Genomic DNA, 13,089 nt, shown 5'->3' on the forward strand with positions numbered 1-13,089 from the left:
AACGTATGCGAGTGGCTTTGAAAGATGCAGTAAATACAGAGTACCTGCACGCCTTCGCACCTGCTTTTTGTCTGGTTGTTTTTTATTGGAAAATGACGTGCATAGAATCAAAAACGCAATTTATGTGTTATCTTCCAAGCTAGAAAACAATGAACAAAAGTGTTTCTCTGTGTCATGTTGCAAATGCCAGACTTCAGCAAAAATTTAGGCGATTGCTTTCTCTCTACTAGCTTATAATCTGCAGAAGGCTCACTAGAACCTGGAGGTGGAGCTTCTTGCTCCTTTTAATCCCTGATAATGCTTATCTCCCCTGGTGCACTTTCAAGTTCAAGAACTTTATTGTTTTGTCTTGTCATTGTTTTTCATTAGGAGCTAGATCTCACTAACCCCAAGACATTTAGAAACCTAGCCAAACCCATGGGGGCACAAACTGATGACAGGCTGGCTCAGTATAAGAAGCGGTACAAAGACTGGGAAGATCCCAATGGTAAGTGACTGCAAAAGTCCCTTTCCTTCCGACACTTATGGTACAATTTACAGGCCATCCAGTCCGCATAATCTTTTCTGAAAAGGAAAGAAAATTAAGATTTTCACATTGTATGTGGGTGATAATTGCCTGTGCTGAAGGAACTGCATATTTGACCACATCAAAATGTGGTTGGAAAATTGCTTCCTCCTTGTTGATTTAAATATGCTTTTATTAATAATGACTTCTGAGTATTTTAATATTTCTTCTATTTCAGGGTTTTGGTCATTATTCTTACTTCTCTAAGAGCCATCCCACTTAGGGAAGCAAAAATAGATCTTTAATCAACCCTTGTACAATTTTTCCAGTGTCTAAGGCAGTGAGCACTATTCAGAAGTGTACTTCCTTTTTTCAGTAGCTTATCTTAATGTTTGCTCAGTCAAACATAAGATAGATATGATTTTATTCACTATCTTGGATAGTAAGCTGGATACGTTTCTGTTAACAGAATCTTGGCATTTATACTCGGATGTTTGTTATATTCTCTGAGCCCGATACTCAAAATGACACAAAGACGGCTAAGCATCACTTAGCCAGTTAAATGGCACCACTGAATATCCGGCTATAGCAGGGGTCAGGAACCTTTTTGGCTGAGAGAGCCATAAACGCCACATATTTTAAAATGTAATTCCATGAGAGCCATACAATATGTTTAAAACTAAATACAAGTAAATGTGTGCATTTTATGTAAGATCACACTTTTAAAGTACAATAAGTCTCTGAAAATATTACACCAGGCCTTAAGACACCAATACATCTCCTATTAGGAAAACGGACCAAGTCAGGCTGCTATAGAGTCCTACACAGAAACTACACGCCAGCAGAAACCCTCACCTGAATCACGTGCTGTCCCTCACCTAACATAGAATAAAGAGACCAAAACGCATAACAAGAAGCATGCAGAAAAAACTGAATTGGAAACTGCAACAAGCCAGAGTCTCTGTATGCAGTGTAACAAAGGAAAAAAGAAACATCACCCATCCTTATAAAACAAATCAAATATAAAATCATCAGCAGTAAAACTGTACTAACAAAAAGAACATATTTCGAAACAGCTGATGAGTGGAATATCCAATAATTAAAAACTCATATAAAACATTTCCAGATACCAATAAAATATTTCAAAATAGCAGACACAAAGACCCAGTAATGAAAAATAATAAGGATACAAAAATTTTTTTGCTCTGGATACCTGGGAACGTTTGATATCCAGGTGTCCTGAGATTGTTCTGAATTAGCAGGAGGTAGGGTGGTTTGCTTGGAACTTTCTCCTCTCTCAGTCACATACCAGCGCTCTCTCTCACACTGGCTCTCAATGACACACCTATACACACATGCTCTCAGTACTCACATATACACATGTTTTTTCTCTCTCACTTATATAGGCTCTTAATTACACATTTACACACATGCTGTCTATCTTTTCACGCTTACACACACACACAGGCTTTCAATCACATAAATACATGCTGTCTTTTTCTCTCACACACAGACTCTCATTCACATGCTTACAAACATGGCCTCTCTTTCTCTCATTTACACACAGGCTCTCAATCACATACTCACATGCTCCCTCACCTAAATCAGCTCTCAATCACACACAGACACACATGGTCTCTCTCTCTCATTTAAACACAGGCTCTCAATCACATACTCACATGCTACATCACCTAAACCAGCTCTCAATCACACACAGGCACACATGATCTCTCTCTTACTTATACACACAGGCTTTTAATCATACATACACATGATTTCTCTCACACACAAAGGATCTCAATCATACACACATACTCATTCACACAAACAGGTTTTCAATCACAAACTTACACATACAGGTTCCCAATGGTAAACTTACATTCATGCTCTCTCTCTCACAGGCAGGCTCTCAATCACAGACATACTCTCTTTCACATGTACAGGCTCTCAATCATTCACATACATGCAATCTCTCATACACACACACACACACACACAAACACACACACACACACACACAGAAGGCCCCCCCCCCGCGGCCCGGAAGAGGAAGTGGAGAGTATCGGGTGCCTGCGCGGCAAGAAGAGGCCACGCTAGTGCGCTCGGCATCGGCCCGAAGAAAAGAAGACTGCAGCGCGGCTCGGAGGAAAATGAAGAGGTTCAACCGCAGCCGATGGGACTCCGCCTCCGCGAGGGCTGAAAATGAAGGAGGTTAGCGTTGGGAGGAGGCTGCTGCTGCCGTGAGTTCCCGGGGTGGGGGTGGGGGAGAGAGAGTGAATGAGCGAGCATCACTAGCGTGGCCTCTTCTTGCCGCGCAGGCACCCGATACACTCCACTTCCTCTTCCGGGCCGCGGGGGGGGGGAGAAGAGAGCACGCCGGAGCCGCTGACTCCAGCGCCGCTGACTCCAGCTGTCCTGCCGCGTTCCGCCCGGGCTGACAGCATTTTAAGCCCGGGCGGAGGAGGACCGGGGAGCAGCTGGGTCAGCGGGAAAGTGTGGCGACTGTCTGCGAGCCAGATGCAGCCCTCAAAAGAGCCATATCTGGCTCGCGAGCCATGGGTTCCCGACCCCTGGGCTATAGTAAGCGGGCACCACTTAGCCAGGTAAGTGGTTTGCCGGCTAAAACAGGGGAAGAGAATGGTTGGATCAGGGAGGAGTTGAGTTGGCCAGATAAATTAACTGGCTAGCTCGATATTCAGAGTTAGTCAGCTGATTTATCCAGTCAATTCTGGTTGGAACAAAAGACCTTCCTAAAGTTAGCCAGGTATATTCAGTGGCACAACTGTGCTACTGAATATACAGCACTAGTTAACCAGTTAATTATAATCAGCGAAATAACAAAGCAAGCACGGTGACTGAATATGGACCTCTCTCTGTCCACCAGGATATTTACAATTCTATCAAGCCAGAATGGTGTGATGGCGGAGTCATAATCATTTATAGAGACGTGATTTTACTTAAACTACAATTTTCAGATAGAGTTGAGAGTTGTGATAATCTTATTGTGCAATTTAATGATTGAGGTGAATTAACAAAAGATTTGTGAGTAAAAAATAGCATGTGGTAAGCGAAATTAGGGAAGCTAACCAAACTGATAGTGTAGTAATAATGGGAGATTTCAGTTACCTAATGGAAAACGTTATGAAACTCACTCTTTACTTTGTATGTGCAATATCAGAATCATGTTTGGTACTTTAAAGGACCATCATAACACCCGTGGGCTTACTGACTCATTTGTTATCATGTATAGCCTCTGCGGGTCATAATTAATCATAGGTCCATGTCCATATTTTTTTTATTGCTAAACACTTATCTCCATATCATTTAATTTTTTGGTTGATTTCAGTAAGATTTTTTGTTTTTTTCAGTTAGATTTCAGTAAGATTTCAGTTAGATTTCAGTTACCCCAATATTGACTGGGTAAATGTAACATCAGGACATGCTAGAGAGATAAAGCTCCTGAATGGAATAAATGACAGTTTTATGGAGCAATTGGTTCAGGAATTGATGAGAGAGGGAGTAATTTTAGAGCTTATTCTCACTGGAGCACAGGATTTTGTGAGAGAGGTAACGGTGGTGGGGCCACTTGGCAATAGTGATCATAATATGATCAAATTTGAATTAATGACTGGAAGGGGGACAGTAAGTAAATCCACGGCTCTAGTGCTAAACTTTCAAAAGGGAAACTTTGATAAAATGAGAAAAATAGAAAAAAACTAAAAGAAGCAGCTACAAAAGTAAAAAGTGTGCAAGAAGCATGGATATTGTTAAAAAAAAAACCAAAAACCATCCTAGAAGCACAGTCCAGATGTATTCCACACATTAAGAAAGGTGGAAGGAAGGCAAAACAATTACCAGCATGGTTAAAGGTGAGGTGAAAGAGGCTATTTTAGCCGAAAGATCTTTATTCAAAAATTGGAAGAAGGATCCAACAGAAGAAAATTCAATAAAGCATAAGTGTTGGCAAGTTAAATGTAAGACATTGATAAGGCAGGCTAAGAGAGAATTTGAAAAGAAGTTGGCCGAAGAGGCAAAAACTCACAGTAAAAACTTAAAAAAATATATCCGAAGCAGAAAGCCTGCGAGGGAGTTAATTGGACCGTTAGATGATCGAGGGGTCAAAGGGGCACTTAAAGAAGATAAGACCATCGCGGAAAGATTAAACAATTTCTTTGCTTTGATGTTTACTGAAGAGGATGTTGGGGAGGTACCCGTACTGGAGAAGGTTTTCATGAGTATTGATTCAGATGAACCGAACCAAATCACAGTGAACCTAGAAGATGTGGTAGTCCTGATTGACAAACTGAAGAGTAGTAAATCACCTGGACTGGATAGTATACACCCCAGGGTTCTGAAGGAACTAAAAAATGAAATTTAAGATCTGTTAGTTAAAATTTGTAATCTATCATTAAAATCATCCATTGTACCTGAAGACTGGAGGGTGGCTAATGTAACCCCAATATTTAAAAAGGGCTCCAGAGGCGATCCAGGAAACTACAGACCAGTTAGCCTGACTTCAATGCCAGGAAAAATAGTGGAAAGTGTTCTAAAGATCAAAATCACAGAACATATAGAAAGACATGGTTTAATGGGAGAAAGTCAGCATGGCTTTACCCAAGGCAAGTCTTGCCTCAGAAATCTGCTTCACTTTTTTGAAGGGATTAATAAACATGTAGAAAAAGGTGAACCGGTAGATGTAGTGTATTTGGATTTTCAGAAAGCATTTCACAAAGTTCCTCATGAGAGGCTTCTAGGAAAAGTAAAAAGGCATGGGATAGGTGGCGATGTCCTTTCGTGGATTACAAACTAGTTAAAAGACAGGACACAGAGTTGGATTAAATTGACAGTTTTCTCAGTGGAAAAGGGTAAACAGTGGAGTGCCTCATAGATCTGTACTTGGACCGGTGCTTTTCAATATATATATAAATGATCTGGAAAGGAATAAGACAAGTGAGGTAATCAAATTTGCAGATGATCCAAATTATTCAGATCACAAGCAGATTGTGATAAATTGCAGGAGGACCTTGTGAGACTGGAAAATTGAGCATCTAAATGGCAGATGCAATTTAATGTGGATAAGTGCAAGGTGATGCATATAGGGAAAAATAACCCATACCGTAGTTACACGATGTTAGGTTCCATATTAGGAGCTACCAACCAGGAAAGAACTCTAGGCGTCATAATGAATAATACATTGAAATCATCGGCTCAGTGTGCTGCGGCAGTCAAAAAAGCAAACAGAATGTTAGGGATTATTAGGAAGGGAATGGTGAATAAAACGGAAAATGTCATAATGCCTCTGTATTGCTCCATGGTAAGACCGCACCTTGAATACTATGTACAATTCTGGTCGCCGTACCTCAAAAAAGATATGTTGCAATGGAGAAGGTACAGAGAAGGGCAACCAAATGATAAAAGGGGATGGAACAGCTCCCCTATGAGGAAGGGCTAAAGAGGTTAGGGCTGTTCAGCTTGGAGAAGAGACGGCTGAGGGGGGGGGATATGATAGAGGTCTTTAAAATCATGAGAGGTCTAGAACAGGTAAATGTGAATCGGTTATTTACTCTTTCAGATAATATAAGGATTACGAGGCATTCCATGAAGTTAGCATGTAGCACATTTAAAACTAATAAGACAAAATTCTTTTTCACTCAACGCACAATTAAACTCTGGAGTTTAAAAAAGGTTTGGATAAGTTCTTGAAGGAGAAGTCTATTACCTGCTATTAATCAAGTTGACTTAAAAATTAGCCACTGCTAAAACTAGCATCAGTAGCATGGGTTATACTTAGTTTTTGGGTACTTGCCAGGTTCTTGTGGCCTGGTATGGCCATTGTTGGAAACAGGATGCTGGGCTTGATGGACCCTTGGTCTGACCCAGCATGCCAATTTCTTATGTTCTTATGTGCTCATAAAATGGCATATATGTGAGTATATGGTATGTTATGGTTAAAAACCATAACATAAATTTGCATATGTAAAAAGGAGCAGGCCAGGTGCATTCCTGGGAGGGGCCAGCATTTATAATTTGCTATTTTACAACCTGCCAAAGTAATATGCCTAAGTCTTTAACTTGCATATATTTACTCCAGCTCAATATCAGGAGTAAGTGATCATAAACATCTTAAAAGAGAAAATATGACAGGGTAGGGGTTCTGAGTGAAATGGAAGGATTTCAGGCTGAAAATTCAGAATGATCTTCATGAGCTGTAGATGGACTGGGTGAACTAGTAGACTAATTGGTGAAAATGGTTAGTTCATTGTAGTGCATAGGTTATAAATTCCCCCGATTTGCACATGTAAAAGCCAACTTATAGGAGTAAATGTGACTAAATAACGCATGTAAAATGTATTCCCATATCCCTTTTAAAATTCGAAGAACAAATATGCAGGTGTATAGCATTTTTGCACACTTATTCGGCTAAATTCCGATTTGTCCTGCTAAGTAGCGACTTTGCCATTACTTAGATGGTCAAATTTGAACTTCTCCGGATATATAGAGCTTATTTTAGACTTATCCTGCTATCTTACATACCTCAGATAAGTCAGAAAAGTGATAGACGGACAAATAACTCCTTGCGGACTTCTCCAGCTAATTGCCACTGCTTAGTCACATATATTGAGTTGGAGGAGTAGCCCCTGCTTAGTCACATATATTGGAATTTATCTGGATAACTTCAACTACTTTTCCAGACATGTCCGAACTGGTGCGGCTTGTGGTTTATACATATGTGAATATGTAAACACATGTATGTACTCTTATTTTATAACCTGCGCATATCATGTGCACGCAGGTTATAAAATACTTTAGTAAATTATTGTGCACCCATATATATGCGAATATGGGCACACATAATAGTTTTGAAAGTTATCCTCTTATTGTGCAGATTAATGATTGTTTTTGGCTTTATTATATCAATCCCCTGGTCTTTGTGATCCAGGTTTGATATATTTGGGAAATTATTGTCGTTGACTTTAAAATCTGATAAGGTTTTAATAGTAGGGGATTTTAATTTCCATAAAGATTATTTTTCTAAAATTTTATTTATGGAATTTCAGCAGTTGTTGCAAATGTGACATGTTAAACCAATGATTTTGTCATTTACGCATAAAGCTGGTCACATTTTGGACCAATTGTTTGAAGCTATGTAAAGAGTGCATTGTATAAATCAACTCCTCTCGTACCTTTCATCGATTCAAACAGCATAAAATCTTCAGTGATGTCAACTTTGCTGTTTGTACCTCCTACTGTATATGTAAAACTGCCCCCCCCCCAAGCCCACTCCGAGTTAAAAGTGCCCCCCCCCTTACAGTGGTATAAATAGAGAGTAACATATTGTTCTCTACTGCCCGAACGGCATGTACAATAAAAACCTTTTTCCAGTAACACACTGTGCAGTGCGTTGATCAGCACATGAAATGAAAAATAGCGCATGAAATGAAATGTATCGCACCTTGCGGAAATTACCGATGTGATGCGGGAGCAGGAAAATTAGCCTAACCATGCCCCCTTTATTGTGGGTGCTATTTCTGCTATATTTATAGCATTTTCATAAATCTAGGCCTTAATTAGCTCATTAACTAAACAACCTCATTTTCCAGAGAGTCAGTTATATGCAGATTACTGTACTAAGAAGGTTGCCTCATTATTAACCGTGATTGAGGGTTATGAAACTTCCAAAGTTATAGTGGATACTGCTGATATTCCTGTAATTTGGGATAGATTTCAAGCTGTATCTTCAGTGGAGGTAGAAAAGGTACTACAATCTTTATGGCAGTCTTCATTTTGTCTTGATCCTTGCTTGAAAGGGGTGTTGCATATAGGGAAAACTCATATGTAGGGTATTTTGATTGACATACCTTCCGCTAAAGAGCGATTGAATGTTTTTCCTGTGGCCTTTAAAAAGGCTATAGTATGCCCCATTCCGAAGTTAGGATCACCATCTGATGGAAAGTATTCCCACTATAGGCCTGTTTCAAATTTACCTACTCTTGCTAAAGTAGCAGAAAAAACACTCAAGTGTTCTAACAATTCATCCACTTTTTTAAAGATGTATGTAGACGATATCCAGTTATTTGTCCTTTTCAGTCAGATATTAATCTCACATTATCTCAAACTGATTCATCTCTTAATCATATCAAAACCTGGATGTGTACTAATCATGTAGTGCTTAATGTTCAGAAAACTGAAGCTATATGGGTTTCTTATCATCCTATTTCTGATTGTTGGAAAGTTTTATTAATTGATGGTTCTCATATTCAATTTGTGGAATCAGTATGTAATTTAGGCTTTCAGATTAATTCTTCCATGTTTTGTATTACTCACATTTGGCTTTTATAAGTTGCGATTCTGAAAGATTTGTGATATCTGTTGCCTCAAAATGATTTCCTGTCAATTTCTTTTGAATATCATTGTCTGTGGCAATTCTTTATTAGTTGGGATTCCGCAATGTGAACTTAAGGCCATTCATTTGTTACAAAATGCAGTGGCATGTTTGGTGACAAATGGGAAACTGTGAGATTATGTCACACCAATGTTAATTAAGTTTCATTGGTTGCCAGTAGCTCAATGTATTAAATTTAACATATTGGTCTTAGTTTTCAAAGCATTTAAAGGAGAAGGTCCATCTTATTTAACAAATGTATTATCTATATCAACCCTCCCATCAACTTCGGTCATCAAATTTGTTAGTTGTTAGTTCTATCCTTTAAGCAAACTAGGGGCCTCATTTTCTAAAGTATCGCAGGCCTGCGATACTTTAGAAGATGAGGGGCAGGGGGCCGAAACGGGGGGAGGGCCTGCGCTAGCCGGCAGCGATCGCACCGTCGCGGTGCGATCGCTGCCGGTTTCGCACCCAATAGCGCCACCATAGGAGGTGTAGTTATTGGGAGCGAAATAGGCCGCGTAAAGGCACTTACCTTTTCGCTGTCCACGGCGTCGACACAGAGTCGGCCCCGGTGACGCCCTGACTCCTCCTCTTCCGGGGCTGACTCCGCCCCGACTCCACCCCCATCCTGGTATCGCACGCGATAAGGGACCTTTCGCGTGCGAAAGGTCCCTTATCACGTGCAAGCGGCGTGGAAAATGAGGCCCTAGATTTGCTGCAGCACGAGCTTGTGCATTGTCCATTATAAGTCCTGTCTTGTGGAAGCACCTGAAAACTCATTTAGTCTCTGAAGCATTTATGACTGTAAATGTATGATTATTAGTTTATAACAATAATCTGGTGTTTTATGTACTTGTTTGTCTGTGATTTATAATGTGTATGTATCATTATTAACCACTTATGAAAAAAATTTCGGATCAAGTGGTCTACAAGTATTTTAAATTAATAAATAAACAGATTGTTAGTAAAAACAAAACAGGTTGAGGGAGTGAGAGAACACATGGAGATTTCATTTGGAAATCTCTGTGCAAACTTTAGCAACACACTTTGCCACCTGCAGGAGGAACCCTCGCCAGATCTCAAAGAATGGCTGGTAAATTTCCGATAGGATGAGCCTTCCATGCTAGCAAGGGTTTCCACAGTTGTGGGTGCTCAATCCTCCCTCCCTCCCTCCCCAGGGATTGAGTTGTCGCTTGCAATACACCCGATCCCAGTTGGATCCAATGTACAAGAGACTTGAACCTGAGTTTCCTGTGGTTCAGCATGCAGTGCCTCAGCCTGAGCCACAGGGTGAGTCCAAATTGAGATGCTAAAAGGTTAATAAAAAGGTTTGAAGCTTATCGAGAATGGGGGTTGTTTGAGCATATCATTGCAGTATCATTGCAGTGATGGCAATGTACGGGAAATGTGCTCTGTCAAAACTGTATCTCACAATTTGTAAACTGCTTTTTCCAGAGTAATGGAGTTCAGATTCTGCTTGCTTCTGCTATGACATTATGTTTTTGCTACTAGATGATATTGCTGTATTAGCTATCAGTCACTTAAGAGCTTCTTAGTTGTCAGCTGAGATATTAAAACTTTAAATTCAATGCTATATATTTTTAATACAAAGATCCATCAGCTCAGCATTAGGGAGAAGAAGAGTAACAGTCCTGTTTAACTGTTAAGTTTGTCCAAGTTACAAACCTATTCACGTTGGTCCAGTGGAAAGGTATCACCTGCACCTTTGGTTATATCCACATATCCAAGTGGACCAACATTGCAACATCACAATACTTTAACTGCAGCAGAAAACAAATGGGAAGTGACATCACTTCTGCTGGCCCCCAAAGAAATGATGTCGCTGCTGCAGACTGGATCAGGATTCAAGACCATTCCAGACTACAGGAAGGGAACCCTCCCCTAAAAGTTCTGATTTTTGTTAATGTATCTCTATGGAGGAAAAAAAAATTCTATTCCATGTCATCTTGCTACACCAGTCCAGTGAGTCCATGCAAGTGGGTTATGTCCGCCTATCTGCAGATGGAAGCAGAGCACAAAGGCTTTCTCTGTGACATCATCGCCACCATGTACAGGTGGTGCAGCACCCAGAAACTCCAGTACACTCTGCCTCCAGCAGATGGTAGGACTCACTGGTGGTGCAGCAGAATTCCAGCCTTTCTGATGCAGCCTAGGGCCAGACCCCTAGTTCTTTCAGGAAAACGAACCCAGTGCTGAGTTTACCAGTCCCAGAGGGGGCTAGGTAGAACATGGGCAGAGGATTTCTCTCAAAAAAAAAAAAAAAAAAAGGGATTTTGAAATCAGCCTATTCCATTTAGCTGTGCTGTGCTTTGCTCTGGAGAGAAGTCTTCAATCCCCCCATTCTCCTCCCACCCCTGTTTTTCTACCAGCCTGTCACTTTTAGCTGAAGTAAAAAAAACAACAAAAAACCTGAGAAATTAGGCAGTGACTTGGAGCTTTAACTGTAGGGGCATTTATGAAGACATTCTTTAGGCAGACCTGTCCACAGCTTCCCTGCCCATGGGGTAAGTGTGCTGTGCAGGGGGGTGCCTCTTGTCAACTCAGCGTTTCACAACAGCGTTGGAAGCTTTCAGGACCAGAATGGAGAAACTGGAGTGCAGCCACTGTTGTGCAGCATGCGGTTCCAGCTGCTTGGCTTCTTCTTCAGGGCTGCTTTGTGGATCATGCATCCATGCATGGGAGGTAGTGGGGGAGTGCTCGCAAGCCTCTGGTAGCTCCATCATCCCTCCCCCACCAGTCGGGAAGGCCTCTTTGGCTGATTTGCTATCTGAGTAGGTTTCAAGGGAAACCTCTAAAATGCCATTTGTGGTAGGAGCGTCTGCCATTTTGAGCCAAGTTCCTACGGAAATTTCAACCCCTCAGCAGATCTAGTTAGCTTCAGAGGGAGACTTTGGGGATCCCCCAGTTTTGGCTTTATTAGAGAAACAGAATTGTGATGCTTTGTCTCAGACTGGTGAATTTGTCTGAATTTTTCCATTTTACTAATCAGGCCTTCTGTGCTATATAGGGGCCTGATGATAAGCACCAGTCTCCTCCTGGCATTTCTACTCTTCAGTTGGGGCACCAGTTCCTCTTAAGAGGCCTAAGGAGACTATTGACCCTCTTTCTGCAGTTGCAGAGAATCTCCCTGGGGACCCTGAGGATCAGGTGGACTTAGTTGTGCTTCACTGAAGGAAGGTAAACCTTCTCTGATAGGGAGGAGGCCATGGTAATTGGCTTATTTCGTATGGATGAAATTGTGATTCTGAGAGATGAAATAGTTTTCTGTCTCTGGATAACAGATCTGGTTGTTGAGGAGATGCCGATTTGGGACCCTATCATCAAGAGAGTCCACATGTCGTCCAGAGCTTTTATATTCTACTATAAGGTTGACAAGATGGTGCTAACTGAATGGAAGGCCCCTGAAAGTGGTCTCAAAGGTTATATATTTTGTCTCCAGAGGTGATCAAATAATTGTTTCAGATTCCTTGATTTGATGCCTTGGTCACAGTGGTCACTAGATGGACTACAATCCAATCAAGGGCTGCACTTCTCTTCCCAGGATCAGAGGTTTGAATTCCCACTGAAACATCAGTTCACTTTCATAGCTCTGCTGGTCCAATTTTTGATTTGTAGTGGTTTTGTGGTCGGGGCACACTTGCACTGGATTCAGCAGCTCCTGGGGAGTGAAGACGCAGCTAAAATGGAATCTGTTATGGTCTTTTTGACTGACACCCTAAATGATCTTCTTCAGGTATCTTCCAGATCAGTAACATCTTTGGAAGAAGCCAAGAGACTTCTTTGGCTTCGCAACTGGTCTGCAGACTCCTGGTCGTAGTCTTACTTGGGCAAGCTCCCCTTTAAGGGCAAGCTCCCTTTTGGGGAGGATCTGGACCAGCTAGTTTTGAGAGAGCCTAAGCCCCACAGGCTTCTGGAAGATAAATTGCAATCTTTCTTCTACTCTAATCGTGATCAAGGCCAGCTTTGAGAATCTAGGTGCTATGGGCCGGGAAGGCAGCCCTCTCCTTATACCTTTTGAGGTTAACAGGGTTCAAAGGGAAAAGGTCGGTTCTTTCACATTTTCAGAAAGCTGAGGTCAGATTCAGTGCCCTCCTTAGAAGCCGTTCGGTCTTCTCAATAAATCTTGGGTGAGTGATCAGTTACAATAATTTTACCAGGAGTGAACCCGAATAACTTC

At 41.2% G+C, this 13,089-nt stretch overlaps 1 protein-coding gene across 1 annotated transcript in view; it reads left to right on the forward strand.

Moving 5' to 3' along the window:
• Positions 1 to 13,089, forward strand: part of WDFY3 (WD repeat and FYVE domain containing 3) — a 616,621-nt gene that overhangs the window by 522,695 nt on the left and 80,837 nt on the right. Inside the window, 1 exon segment of the mRNA XM_029599364.1 lies at positions 370 to 487. Within this exon segment, the coding sequence (XP_029455224.1) occupies positions 370 to 487 (118 nt within the window).

This window comes from Rhinatrema bivittatum, chromosome 1 (assembly GCF_901001135.1).
Source record: "Rhinatrema bivittatum chromosome 1, aRhiBiv1.1, whole genome shotgun sequence".
Classification (NCBI taxonomy): Eukaryota; Metazoa; Chordata; class Amphibia; order Gymnophiona; family Rhinatrematidae; genus Rhinatrema; species Rhinatrema bivittatum.